Genomic DNA, 15447 nt, shown 5'->3' on the forward strand with positions numbered 1-15447 from the left:
GGTGAAATAAACTCTCATAATTGCACATTTCAAAATTTCACCCTGAGACGCTCACTGGAAATGGCAACAAATCGATGGATTGAAGGGATCCTCGAACATGGGTGCTACTTTGTAACGTGGGACCTGAAGGCATTCGGTAGAAATGTTTTATAGATGAAATACATTTAAAGATACAAGGTCGATACAAAGGTACATCACTACACGACAAATTACAGTATACACGACGGATGCCATTCGCAGCACAGAATACCAAAGGAAAGTTTTAGTACAAAGTATCATTCGTTCCTTTTTTCTAACAGCAAATTTAGAAATAAAGATGTTCATTTTTTTATAGTGTTACATCAATAAAATTTGAAATTCTGTGTTGGGAATAACACTGCATTGCTGTATCTCATTGGAAATTTAATCGCTTGGATCTAAATTGTTCATAAATAGTAATGAAAGCAACGGAAAAGAAGAAAAAGAAAGTGAATGAATGAATGAATGAATGAATCACAGTAAAATAATGATTATAGAAATAGGCTTACGTGATAGAAAAATAATATTAAAATATCTTAATATCATTCCTGTCACAACCAATCTAAATTTGTTATATATTTTGATGCTATTGCAATTAAATAAAGTTTAGCTAATAATATGGACGCAAGGGGTGCAGAAATCGAAAAGGATTTACACTTTGTACGACTCGTAAGTGGGGAACATCCGACACAAATGAGCAGTTAATGCCAAAACAATTTCATTATTAATAATCATCTGCATCCCCAGCAATTTCTGCTCGTCTCTAAATGTATAATAACTTTACATAATTTGGGCTAATAATTTCATGTTGATTTTCACCTTTTTACAATTTAACGAGCTAGTTTTTCTTCGTTATGGTTTTGTTTTTTTTTGTTTTTTTTTTTTTTTCTAAACACATTTTCTCTTAAGAACGAAATGAATGCAACTGAATGCGAATCTCAATATAAAGCTGTTTGTAAATATGTATAATAATATCATCGATTGGAATGGCTTTTAAAAGTTGAGCTGATTTTTCTTTTGTTTGTTAAATTTTCAATGGTGTTTTAACTTTTTCTCTCTTACAAAGTTAAATGACGTTTTTTTGGCACCTTTGTTGGTCTTTCAAATATTTGATGTTACTGTATACTATGTGCCCGCTGGCGGCGTGTTATCACCAGTAAATCGCATATGAAATGATTATTTAATAATGATTTTTCATCATTCTTCAGTCGTAAACTTAAGTGCATTTATCACTCGCGTAAGTACAGCAAGAAAAAAAATGGACAATGAATTTTTAGATGTGCCGAAAGGTTTGATTACGTAATAATTTTCATTTGTGACTTACTGTTAATCATCAAGATCTACCACAGGGAGGGACATAGCACCGTGTATAATAAATTATTACATACTGTTCACAGTATATGTATATATATACGTGCCTGCATATATCGTATATATATATACACTACATAATTATAAAACGTATTACGTTGCAGATACGGTTTTTTTTTTTTTTTGCTACTCATAAATACATTGGCAGATGCCGAAAAACTGTAAGTTTTTTTTTTCCCCATCGCTTTGCATAACGTGGAAAACGTATGAAAAATGAATTCACAATAATCACATATGTATCAAATGCACAAAAGTATAAAATGGAAATTCTTATCGTGTTTATTATGTATCATGTATTTATGTATGCATGTATGTATGTATGTATGTATTGTGTATCATTACCTAGGCTACTTTAAGTTTTAAGTTTCAAAGCCTTGAGGAGGCTTATATGTATTTATTTATTTTGTGTAGTTATTTTTTAACCATTAGTTTAATTATTATTAATCGAGTCTTATTACGTACCCAGAATATACCGTATGAAATGCTGTATTAGGTATACTTATATGTATTTAGTATAATACTTGGTGCATAATATACGTATTTTTTTGGTTTTTTATTTTCTCGTTTTTTGCTTTCAGTTATTTTTATGTATGCTATATAAAAACTCATTACACGCGAACTCCGTGCTATTCGTTGAATTTTTTTCATAACCGTCGACCGTCTGCCATTGTATAACATCGAATGTCACGTATAATTACATTTTATCTTTATTCTCAACTTGATTGTTTCAATTCATTCCATTGTTAATGGCAGCCGATGTTAATTTATCATTGTGAAATGTAAATCGGCTTCATTCAAGACCTTTATCTAGGATAATAAACTAATGATCTGTCATGGAATGTGTAATTTCAGGCAACTCTGAGAAGGAAAAATAGAAAAAAAAAATTCGAGCGATTGATGATTGAGGACAAATAAGGGAGAAAAAAAAGAATAACGATATTAATTAGTAGATGTAAAATTTAGTATAGAAAATTCGTTCTCCCATTGAAATACTTTGGCTCGCAATCCGCAGTCTGGCATTAACAGTTTGTCTTTAAATTATCATTTTCAACAGAAACTTTCAAGCAACGTTGAAGAAAACTGTTGATGTTTTTTTTTTTTTTTTTTTTTATGTTTTCGACGTTTTTTCTACTTCTTTTAATATAGCATAGTATTGGTCAGTTTCTGCAATCGGTGAGCAATATTAATCTTAAAGCTAGATGCGTTATATTTTCTTTGTTTATTTTTTTTTCACCTTCATATTCAGACCTTGAATGAAATTCATATTTCATTCTGAAACCTTTGAACCGTATGTTACTACTTATGTCCACTGAATTCTCTTATGGTATATATATTTAGCATAGCCTTCGATAATCCTAAACTAGTTATTCAATTTTAGTTATGTATAATTATACTAATAATACAATACTAGCGACAAAAAAAGAAAATTCAAGTAAAATTAGAACTAAAACCACCCCGGACTAGAGCTACAATCACGCATCTTCCAATGCTGAGTGAAAAAAGAACATAATTACTGCCATGTTGTTAATTGTCATGTGTATAGTATAATGCCATAAACTTAGTCATTTGTCAAAGAATTTACAATTATAATTCGCTAATACCTTGGACATTTGCAAGTATCGATTAGACACCGTTCAATGTACAAAGCAAAAAAGAGTAAAGAAAGAAAACTAAAGTTTTCAAGCAAAAATGAAAATATAAAAACAACACCGGACTTTAAATTTGGAATTGGATACTTATAGCACCTTTCTCTTTCTTCATATCTTTCGTATTTTTATTCTTGCTTTTTCAAATTTTTTTCTATTCGTTAATTGCAAATCATAGAATACATATTTCTAACGATACGACAATGTAGTAACTGATATGAATATCTCTAAGAATTATTTCTTCCAACAGTACATCAATACTGCGTCAGTAAGTATTTAATATAAATTGATGTCCAAGGAAAATGATTGATTGGCACAAAAAAAAAGAAAGAAAAAAATACTGGTTTGATTAGAGTCACGAGTGACGCGGATAAGAAAATATTAAGTATGAAATGAAAAACATTTGCGGATATCAGATATACACAGGGTGGGGCATTTAAAGTGACCAGGGCGATTTTTTCGAAAACGAAACAAAATCTCAAAAAACGTTTCAGACGAGAGCTGTAGGGTTTTGACGGGGACGGAACATAGCGTGCTCGAATTTTTAATAAGTGGATGCGTAATGGAGGTACAAAGGTCAGCTTTGGTTTTTAAAATGAGATGGTGTATTTTTTATTTTGAAAATGAAAAGAGTATTCTATTTCGAATATAAAAGTATAAGTACACCAGTTTCCTAAAATTGACACTCAATAGGATATTTCACAAACAAGAAAAAGATATAACGACGAACAACATCGAGGAATAACATTCGTCTACAACTTTTTGTTTTGACTGATAACTTTTGATTCGATTTCAACTTTTTACTTTACGCGCGAAAAACAATGGCTCTAAGATTTGTGTGATGTAAACAACTTTTTCAGGCATTAATGCTTCATGCTACCTTTGAAAATCGAACCAAGAGTTATCGGTCAAAACACAAAGTTGTAGTCAAATGTTATTCAATGATTGTTATTGAAAGTATTCACATCACGTCGTAGAAATTTCCTCAGTAGTGACATTCAGAACTCCTATTATCGTGATTATTATTTTTGAAAAATGGATCGGTATACGGTTGCCGAGAAGATCGACATGATTTACATTTATGACGAAACGTATAAAAACGCTAGTGCAGCTTGTAATTTATACGGAGAAAGATACCCCGAAAGACGTCAACCATCCCGCAGAACTTTTAATCGAGTCATACGGTTGTTTTCAGAAACCGGAAGTGTCGCAACGAAAAAAAGGAATCAAAATGTATAGAAGTTAATGGCCATGATTTCAAACATTTGCTTTGATAAAATTGTAATTTTATTCTGCGTAAAGTGGAGAACGGACATCTATCTTTTTCTTATTTTTGAAATATCCTATTGAGTGTCAATTTTAGGAAACTGGTGTACTTATACTTTTATACTCGAAATTGAATACTCTGTTCATTTTAAAAATAAAAAATACACCACCCCATTTAAAAAACCAAAGCTGACCTTCATATCTCCTTGGCGCATCCGCTTAATAAAAATTCGAACGAGCTGTGTTCCGTCCCCTTCCAAACCCTACAGCTCTCGTTTGAATCTTTTTTTGAGATTTTGCTTCGTTTGTGAGAAAGTCGCCCTGCTCACTTTAAATGCCCCACCCTATACACATATATATATATATATCGAATCCATATAAATCACCGTTGGAAGTTGGGAAATATATGTCATTTATGGCTCGGGAGTATCTAGCGAGAACAAAAGCTGTTAGGGAATTTAAATTTTTTAATCTAGTACATGCATACACGACATAATTTCCACACACTCATCCGCGTTGTCGATTTGATTATTAACATGTATGTATGTATGTATGTATTATTATAATTGCTGCGTGAATCAGCTATACCAATTGTGCGAATCTTGATGAAACATCAGTTCAATTATTATTATTGTTGATGTTATTTTTTTTCCCTCTACTGCGACATTACTTTGAGTGCGTTTTTTATCCCTTACATTCCTCTTACTCTTATTTTAAGTTACCTACCACTTTGTCTCGAGCGCGTCACATTCACTCGTCCTGAAAAATAAAAGCACACAACAAATGTATCGGCTTGTAAGGTACTTACACAACAAATGTGTAGCTTAATAAATATGTACGCTTGTGAATCAACAATGAAAAAGAAAGGAGAGAGACTCCACAAATTGATATTTAGACAGGCTCATGTACAAAAAGAGGAAAGAAAAATAGATGACACTCCAACGCTTCAGGTAATCAAACAATTCAATTCATCCAATGAAACTACGCAATTATACATTAAATGAAGAAACAACAGTGCACAGCATAGCAAATTAAACTATGAATCAGTTTACATCCAATTAGGAATAGATCATAGGTAAGAACAAAAATAATATAAAAATTCTATGTCCAGTGATAAAAATGATGACAACTATATTGCCAATAATGTTGATAATTTTAAATAAAGGCTTTTATGAAAAAGAACCTACCCATTCGCGTTCGTCGACTCCTTCCATGTGATCTTGCTCCAAAGAACGGTGTACAATATCTCCCATAACGTTGCTCACTGACTTTTGAATCTACCATAACACATTTCACACGCAATGCTAATGAAATACAACCGCCTTTTTTTAATTTTAACACATATTTCATCGGAATTTAAATTCAAGAAAAATTGCTAAGCGATGAAGATACGTTAAGAATGTGTGCAATTGTAAAGTTCCATAGTTTTTTCAAATTTTTTTTCTATCACTAGGTCAGATAACGATATGTGATATACTTCCCTCACTGATATATTTTTACTCAGATATTTTTCAGAGAAAAAATTCTGCTTCACGCAAGATTTGTAAAAGTGAATTTGTACTACACGTGATTAATGGCTAGAAAAGAAAACTGAGAAAAAAAAAGAGAGAGGGAGAAAGTGAGAAGGCTATCCTTGAATTAACTGGGATACACACAAAATATAAATCAGTACAGCGAACAAGATTTTGAACAAAATTAATCAGTTACACTACAACGAAATTCTCCCAACAACTGATAACATGCGTAATTTGATCAACTATACATATAATAAATCTGATACATACCTCTTCCTGTTTTGCCTTCGTCTGACCAGCCAGATCTGGATTCCATCCCAGTCTGTTGAACGGTTGCGTCGCTCCGACAAATGGTGTTGTAGAGGCTGTTGACTGCTTCGCAGATACCGGAGCAGTGACAACGCCTTGTCCCTGACTTTCGGTCACTATTTTGTGGTAAAGCATGTGAGAAAAGAAGAGTCCGAGTAAATAGCAGTGATCGTCTTACATGGTGTAGAAGCAGGGCCTTGTTCCTAGAATAATTTCAATTGAGCAACGCTACTCACAGCTGTCCATTCCTGGCGGTTTCAAACTGATTCTGGGCGCTTGTTTGTTCGCTTTGCCGAACCATTCAGCTGCACTGACTGTCGGACTCCACGTGACTCTTGTAGGAGGAAATAAGTCGTCTTGGAACAACTCGCTCTGTACATGGTGCAAAGATGTTAAGGCAATCGTAAAGACAGTGTGTCTGATGGTATTTTTCGTTAGAATAAGAACACGGGTGTACCGGATTTTACCTTTATACGAGGCACAGTGAAACTAAGAGGCTCTATTGTGTTGTTGGTTAGTCTAAGAGCAGCTGCAAACTCGACTATCGTCACATCGCATCGATTTTTAGGCAGGAACGACAATCCTTGATGTAAACTTGCGCAACGATGGTGACTCAGTGGGCAACAGTAAGGAGCTTCTTCCGTTACCTCGAAAGCGTATATCGTTGAATCGCCCTGAAGAATGATGAAATGAATTCACACAATTTCGTCGCCTGCTAAACCCTAGTGTCATGATAATCAACAAGAATATACACGTTCTACTCACTCGACCAGTTAAAAACAGAGTAGAACTGTCCTCGTCGTAATACGGCATCAATATGGCGGGTGATACATCGAGACCGACTGTATTCAGCGGTGAATTTAGATTGTCCGCCTTAAAGACGATTATCTGTCTTTCAGAGACCCTGGAAAATAATCATTGTAACGTAGTAAAAATAAGAACTGGAACAAAAGATATTTGAAAAATATATACTGTCTAAAATAATTCAGTTGCCTAAAAAATTTCAGTGTTAATCTATAGATAGCAAGAAAATTTGTTGCAACAACTGAAATTTTGCAAGTTTAACGAACGGGTTTGCTACATTGGGAAGTCCGCTGGGCTGTGGGTGCAAAGTTGTTGCTACCGAAGTAAAAATTCTTGTTTCACCAGCTCAAATTCTCGCTATCACTAAATTTTGCAGCTCTAATAAATCATTTTTTCCGTGTAGTAGAGTTGCTGCAACTGTCGATACGATGTACAAGTTCACGTACTTGTCAAAGCCCATGACTACCAGAAATCTTCCGTCCAGGGCCCATACGACTCTAGCGCCTCTTGTTCCGACCGGTCCTTTGCCTTCTCTGATCGGAGTATCTCCATCCCTCGGTTTATAAACACGCAGTTTACCGTCTTTGCAGGCACTGGCTAAATACTGTCCACACGGCGACCAAGCCAGGCTGAATATTTGGTCCGTGTGACCGGTCAGAGTTATTTTGGCAACTGCAGATTCGCCAGACTGAAGGGGAGTCAGGTCCCAAATTTTCACAGTCATATCGTACGAGGCTGACGCGAGAACATTCGAAGCCAGAGGGTGAAACTTGATCAAGTAGATTTTGTCCGCGTGAGCTTCGATCGTTGAGCGCGGCTCGTTCGTTGGCTCTTCAAGCCCGGTCGGAGGAATCTCCCACAACCTTATCATTCCGTCATCACATGCTGGACAAATTTCGATACAGGAAGTTATTGTTAGTTGACTAAATAAATCTGAGGACCAGTAGTTGTCCAAAACGTAAGCATATCTCACCGACGGCAAGTTGTTGATTGTTGAAAGGATCCCATTGAAAGTCCATTACTGTTGCGCCGTGAACAAGTGCTGGCATTACTCCATCTGCCAATCGACCTGTTTTCTTGAGTTCCAGAACTGCTATTTTGCCACCCGGTCCACTCAACGGAACAGCAACTCGGTCAGGATTAGCTAGACATTAAAGATAACAAACGTCACGAGAACATTCCCTGGCAGTTCATTCTAAACAATGCAGGTGGATTTAATTTACCATGAAAGCCGTCGCATTCTCCAGATATTTGTCGACTGATGTTTCTTATGTTCTCGATGTGAGTCGATTTGTGACCAGGGGTTCCTTTCAGATGCCTGAATTTTGATACTCGACCTGAAAGGTAAAAAATATTTTACTTGCTTTCGATAATCCAATTCTAACATAGTTTTCGACACAAAATATAAACTCACCGAAGACAGTGGAAGTTCGTTTGGGTGTTGGTGTCGTTACGGGCTCAGGTTTCTCGAGCCGAGGATCCATGCTCTGCTGTCTCAACACCGGGATGATCTTCTTGACTTCGTCTTCTTTGATCACGTCGCTCTTAGCCTTAAAAGAATCCCGCCTTCTTAGAGGGGTCGGAGAGCCCATAGCCTTTTCGGCCAAGTTACCGTCGGTAACAGAAACTGAACGACTTTCGTATAGCCTCCGTCTTTCTGCGATGGAATTTCTGTTGACGTTACCACGCTCAAAGTTGCCCGACTCTTCGTTCTCCGGTGACTCGTCCTTAACTTTGGTTTCAAATAATTTACGCCTCTCTGCTGTACTCGGAGTTTTTGGTTTGTAACCAGAGTCGCTGGAATTGGCATCTTCTTCCATTGAACTGCTGTCGCTTTTACCATTTTCCGACTCTTTCACCTGCTCAGTTTCAGACGTCGGAGATTTGTCAGCTTCGGTATTGCTGTCCGCTGAACAACTGGTATCAGTTGGATGACCGTTGCTCTCAGTGTTTGGGGCCACCGGAACAGAGAAGACTTTGTCAAAGGAGAACTCTTGGCTTCCGGATTTCGCTTGGAATGGTTTTGGCCCAAGGCGTGGCTGTGATAAAAAAGAAGTGTGTTCATTTTATCCAATGTCAAATCAACGGTGAATATCGATATAATGAAATAAATGATACCGACAAGAAGATATAAAAAAAAAAATGTATAAAAGCATTGAAGGGTATAAACAATGATATGGAAGGTGGATGGGTGGAAGGATTGAAAACAATAAACATAACTCACACGCACATAGTAACAAACACACACTTTTTTTATAAACTATATATAATATGCTAACACTATACGTATTGCTGTGACGCCGTTATCAGAGAATAAAAAAAGAGGACAAGAAAATACAATAATTTCATTGGCGATGCATAGAAATGGGCAAAAAAAAGCGACTTTTTGGTAATGATTTTCACATACCAAGGCGTAAAAGTAATTATGATTATCATAACGGTTCTATTTCTTTATCGAATAAACACACCTATTTGAGTGGGTTAAAAATAATAGATTCTCAACCTTTGAATGTTTTCCTAGATACAATTTGCAATACAAAGGATCGAACCATTTTTCGGAAACAATCATTCGGCTAAATCTGACCTTATATCCTCCAACAGCATTAGGATTTACTGGCGTAACTACGCATCCAGGATTTGGCGTTGTGCGAGGCCTAGCGACCGGCTTTGGATCTTCCTCGGAAATACTGTTAGCTCTTGATGCTCTAGGCAGTGGTTTTGGGGGTATAGTTTGGCTGCCGTTTTGTATCTTTGACTCTTCATCCTCGATTTCGCTCTGTATTATCTCTTCGCACTGTCTTATATCGAGATCAATTTTTTTGTCATTTTCTTGCACGACGGACTGTAATTTGGAGTAGCCCTTTGGCGCTGTGATGGTAATAGTCTTGCTGGACTTTGGCTGTTCTACTTGTATTTCTTGATGATTTTCTTTCAGCGTTGTTAAGTTTCCTTTGTGTACCTAAAGGTACGGCAAGTTCCATAATGAAATATCTTGCCTCAGAATACAAATTTTGCAGTCTATCCTAATCTATGAGCAACAACTTGTGCACTTCAAACTACAAATATTCTACTATGTTATTGTTCTCATATTTTAACAGCCGAAAACCACAGAGAAACCAAAATCTTAGACAGCGATGAGAAATCAAGCGACATTGGTAACTAATCAATTAATTAATTATGGTGTAAAATTTATAGTATGTACATTAGAATATTACATGACTATCTACTATGCTACTGGAGTCTTATTGCACATTTGCATGAATTAAGCAAGATGATCGTTATTACTGCATGAAATTCACTCTCTCGTTAGGAAAAAAAAAAAGAAAAAATAAGGATCTAACAAATACACAAGTACACGAATATTTCAAAAATTTTCATTTTTACTTACGCAAAACAACACGGATCTACAGACATCAACAGTCAGTTACGACAGATGCATTGCAAAACAGGGATAGATGACGGCTAAATACATAAATTACAAATAAATATAAACATTCGGCAATCTGAAAAAACGTTAAAGAAACACATGTGTATGTATGCATATAATGTATGATATATATATATGTATGTATACAAAAGTAGTGAAAAAAAGGGAAAAAATACATACATATATATTAGAGTGTTTCAAAAAAACCAATTACTTTTTTTTTTTAAAGAACATTGAAAAATCTTCCGAGTTTCCCTCAAAAATGACCTTGGTAAAATATGAGCTCTTAATATTGATATTTAGAGGTGGCGATTCTCAATTTTCTATTTCCCATTTAAATAACATGGGAAAAAATTTTTTTTAAATTTAGAATTTTATTGCTCGAAAACGAATCAGTGTGAAGATATAAACAAAACATATTCTTGTAGGAAATTTTACGCTCTACAAAAAAGATCTGAATAAAGATTTGCGTAAGATAAGTCGTTTCGGAGTTATCAGGCCTCAAACATTGAACCATTTCAAATAATGATGTTATTAATTTATAAATGCTACAAAACTGACTCATATCACTTAAATACACAATATTATTGATTTTAAAATTAAAACTATAGACTTCCAATGAAATTTTAATTAATAAATTTCATTAATCAACGATATGAGTCAGTTTTGTAGCATTTATAAATTAAGAACATCATTATTTCAAACAGTTCGATGTTTGAGGCCTGATAACTCCGAAACGACTTACCTTACGCAAATCTTTATTCAGATCTTTTTTGTAGACCGTAAAATTTCCTACAAGAACATGTTTTGTTTATATCTTCATACTGATTCGTTTTCGAGCAATAAGATTTGAAATTTTGGAAAAATTTTTTCCCATGTTATTTAAATGGGAAATAGAAAATTGAGAATCGCCACCTCTAAATATCAATATTAAGAGCTCATATTTTACCGAGGTCATTTTTGAGGGACACTCGAAGGATTTTTCAATGTTCTTCGAAAAAAAAAAAAATAGTCGGTTTTTTTGAAACACTCTAATATATATATACATATATATTACAGGCAAAATAAATTATAACTCAACTACAAAGAAATCAATATAAAATAAAATAAACAACAAGTATTTTCATTCTCATCGATTCTCACAAATTAAAGATTCTGGGGCCATGTAATGTACCAATTTTGGTTATTATCAACTACTTGACTATTTTTTACTCGATTCACTTGATAATTGTCCACATGCCATAGCCACAGATCTATTTCACGAGAAAGCCATTCACACAACGACATTACCTAAGAGTATTTAAATTTCTAATGCAATCACGCACAAAGGTACAATGAACAATATACAGAGTGGGATAGGTAAGGGTGAATAGAATCAAGTGTGTGTGATCTATTGGTGGACAAATTGTCATGATGTCATCTAACGACTGATTACTACTATTCTAGAGTTATATACAATTTTTTGGATCAGGAATCATTTTGGATTAAAAGAATGCAATTTTGTGCCCAAGATAATAATAATAATAATAATAATAATAATAATGATGATGATGCTGCAAAAATAAAGTTGACGATGCCGAAGAAATATACGGATAAATGGAGGGGAAATAAATTAAGTAATATATACAATGTACGCAACATAATTAGTGAACGAATGAAACTCTGCGCGGCAGATTAAAAATGTGCGTAATTTATACAGATCCAAATGTTGTTTTAATTGCAACTTGCGTTTCGCGACGGTTTTCTCGGAAATTGAGGTCTACTTTATAACGTACCGTTACAGGATCCTCGCCCTTTTCCCTTTTCGAAGGATCAAGCGATATTTTTGGCACTGGGGCATCGTGACCTTTGATCCAAGCTGCCGCTGTATTCTGTGCGACACAACCGGCTGTATCGGGATATATATCGGCATGAAAATCTCTGTAAGTCTGAAAGAATCAAATTGGTATCAGTCATGGAAAATTGCACATGATTTGTCATCCGTTTTTGTTTTCTAAGCAAGACCGCGATTTAGAAAGTAGCTCCAACGAATAATTTGATACATACTTTTCTTGGCACTTGATACATTATCGGAATAACCATGTTAGATGTCAGCTGCAAGAGTCTGTTAACTTCAGCCTGCATTACGTTTAGAGCTCTTTTTGGCACAAGACAACCACCCTTTGTCTGTTCTCCGCTGTGTCTGATACCCTCGACTAAATGTGGCTCCCTTTCCGTTACCTCCATGTACAAAATTGTTGTGTCACCTTTCCCAGCTAGGAAAAGCATGTTCGTGTCAGGGTCGAACAGGGGCATGAGTATTCTGTAATTAGCAAAAGGTTGATAACTTTCCGAATTAACACGCCGACATAAAAAAGTCGAATGTAATATGGTTCCTTAATTTTCGATCTGTTAAAAGCGAACGACTTACTTGATAAGTTAAAAACTTATGTAAGTCTGTGACTGAATTACGTCAACGAGCTTATTATAATAATTAAAACTGTGATTACAGTGAAATAAGAATGCTCACCCTGTGCTGCAGTCGAGTTCCAGTGTTTTAACTGGTTCGCTCAAGTTCCTCAGGTCTCTGATGTAAACTTGGCGCAGTCTGGCAGAATCAAACCCTGTGGTCAATATTCTGTCCTTGTCACCCAGCCACACAATTCTTGAGTCTTTAATGCTCTGATGACTAGGGGATGTATTGACGATACATCTAGATGATCGAGGATCGATGATTCTGACCTGTTTGTCTTTGCAGGACGTTGCCAACAGCGTGCCATCCTGCTTCCAGCTAAGGGACTGAATCACTTCTGCATGTTCGTTGTTGGCTACAGAACAGAATGGGTTTTATTTTATGAAGAATGAAGAAAAAAAACCTGTCGTATTATTGAAGCTTAGAAAAATAATTGAGAGTAACGATGACTTACAAAATAATTCCTGCTGAGAGATAACATCCCAAAGTGAAAGGTTCGTGTAGGACACTGTGGTGAGAAGATGCTCGGCGGTCGGGTGCCACCGCACAGCCTCGACTCTTCTCTGCCTATGTGAGAATGTGCATTCAGGATTGCACAGGGATTCTTCAAGCCCGGCTTCGGGAATGTGCCACAGCTTCACCTGCAACATGTTGAAAACAATGAGAAATGGTTCATTGCTTTTGATGTTAGGATCCACTCAAGGACTCATCTGGTGTAAAAGATTCCGAAAAACAGAACAACCAGATTTTTCTAATTGAAATCTTTTGGGTTTCACATCTCTTAAACGAATAACATTTGGCGTACAAGACAATCCTGTGATCCGGTCGCCAGCAGCCCGTCATGAAAGGGTGAGAAGTCCATGTCTGTGACAGTGTCAGTGTGTGCGTGGAGCAGAGGCATGGTTTTACTCTTTCTTCCACAGTCGTCGAGTGGAAGAACAGCGAGACTAGATCCTGAAACGTTTATTTCTCATGTAAAATTTCGACATTTGTGATCATTTGTCATTTTTATTTTACAGTATGGAGCATAGACATTTTGGAGAATGTCAATTCAATAGAGATAGAAGTATCCTGTGCTGATATCATGTGCCTCATACGTAATACTTGATATACATATAAACGAGAAGACGTAATACCGGAAACAAAAGATATAGTTATCAGTGGTAGACAATGGAGCATGGATATATCTACATGCATCGAATATGATGTATTAGAAGAGAGAATCTGAACGAAGCCTTACCATTATGGTCGACGTTGAATGCCATAAAAGCTGCGGATGCGGCGATATTGTTTCCATAGGTCTGATAAGATCCGACGGAAATATCTCTGATGCAGGCCTCAGGCTTCGGCACAACCGGCGCAGCATTTTTGTACTTTGAAGCTTTAAATCGCCAAGCCATGTTTTTTCAACCGCTGCTTACGCTACTCTGTTCTCCCCTAATGATTGTTCACTTGACTCATGTAATCTGAAAAAAGAGTAATAAACATTCCATGAGTATTTTCTACTTCGCTGTAATATTTCTCTCTCATTTCGTGTCACCTGTTAAGGAGAAATTTTGAAATAGATGTTACGAGATAATGTAAAAATAGCCGTTACCTCAATTGGTAAATTACCAATGATGATTGGCTAAATCTGATTCAATGCACTTGTTCTTGCATTCGTGATTCAGTTCCAACCCTGATAAATGATTAGCAGTGATATAAACTACAGGGACGATACAGAGGAATATAATTTATTGCTTCTGACAAGAATGAAGATGTGTAATAATAAGTAAATAAATACATAAATAAATTTTGTTCTACAAGGGTTGTAGAAAATTTATGTAGAATTTTGTTCGATCTGTTTTCATGAATTTCCGACGTTTTCGCGAGGGTGAAAATCAGGACGAACGTGAATTTTGAGTTGAAGTTCGTTTTTGTTTCTCTTTTACGGTAAGTTCATAAATCAAAGTTTTGTGACAAATAACTGTTCGAAAACGATAATCAATTGACAGGATACCAAAGATAGAGAGGGTGAGAGAGAGAGGGAAGACGATACAGAAAAAAATGATATAAAAAAAATACGAACAACGAAAGACTGGAAAGTTTGCATGTGTGCGCTTATGCAAATTAAGTAAGGCCTGTATGACTAATTTTGGGGGTGAGATACACCCCACCCTTAAAACCGAGCTATAGCGGAGAAGCAGCGATACGCGGTATGCAGTCGGATAGATAAATATACGCGGTGTCGAATGATTCCTTTTGTGTGATTCGAGGCGAGGTAATGATCGGATACATACAATTTTAGGGCCTCGTAAGATCGTTTGATACTGACAAAAGATGAACGTCCGTCTTTCTTGATCGCGAGATGTGGAACCGCACCGTGTCCTTTATTCCTCGATAATATTTGTAGTAAAAACACGTATAAACACCTAGCAGTTAACAGCGTCTAGTCGTTGACAGCCGGAAACGAGAAACCTCCCCTTTTCGACTGCTAGCTTCGTCTTTCTCGCACTCGTTTCAGCCTCGAATTTGGAATACCCGGCTCTGTCCTTTTCTCGCAAGTTATTCACCCGCCCCACCCTTGCTACTGGCAGCCTAATCCTACCACAGCGCCTCTCACGGGAATCCCAAAATTGTCAAGGAGGCTCAGTCGGTAAG

At 36.1% G+C, this 15447-nt stretch overlaps 1 protein-coding gene across 5 annotated transcripts; it reads right to left on the reverse strand.

Annotated features, from left to right (window-relative positions):
* Nucleotides 1-838: 838 nt before the first annotated feature.
* On the reverse strand, nt 839-15373 carry LOC124181590 (coronin-7). 5 transcript variants are annotated; one of them, XM_046568294.1, is made up of 18 exons: nt 15219-15372; nt 14048-14273; nt 13613-13761; nt 13262-13448; nt 12865-13162; nt 12402-12657; nt 12131-12283; nt 9513-9887; nt 8343-8967; nt 8152-8265; nt 7902-8072; nt 7375-7813; nt 6890-7028; nt 6592-6798; nt 6361-6496; nt 6086-6240; nt 5489-5578; nt 839-5060 (listed from the first exon to the last, which is right to left on the reverse strand). In XM_046568294.1, exons 2-18 carry the CDS (start codon nt 14205-14207, stop codon nt 5052-5054), a joined length of 3663 nt encoding a protein of 1220 aa, XP_046424250.1. In that variant the 5' UTR covers nt 14208-14273; nt 15219-15372; the 3' UTR covers nt 839-5051. The 5 variants fall into 5 exon arrangements, with proteins under 5 accessions (XP_046424250.1, XP_046424249.1, XP_046424248.1 ...); XM_046568293.1 differs by having other exon boundaries at nt 15122-15372; XM_046568292.1 differs by having other exon boundaries at nt 15087-15372.
* Between the last annotated feature and the right edge of the window lie 74 nt (nt 15374-15447).

Source organism: Neodiprion fabricii, chromosome 4 (assembly GCF_021155785.1).
Source record: "Neodiprion fabricii isolate iyNeoFabr1 chromosome 4, iyNeoFabr1.1, whole genome shotgun sequence".
NCBI lineage: Eukaryota > Metazoa > Arthropoda > Insecta > Hymenoptera > Diprionidae > Neodiprion > Neodiprion fabricii.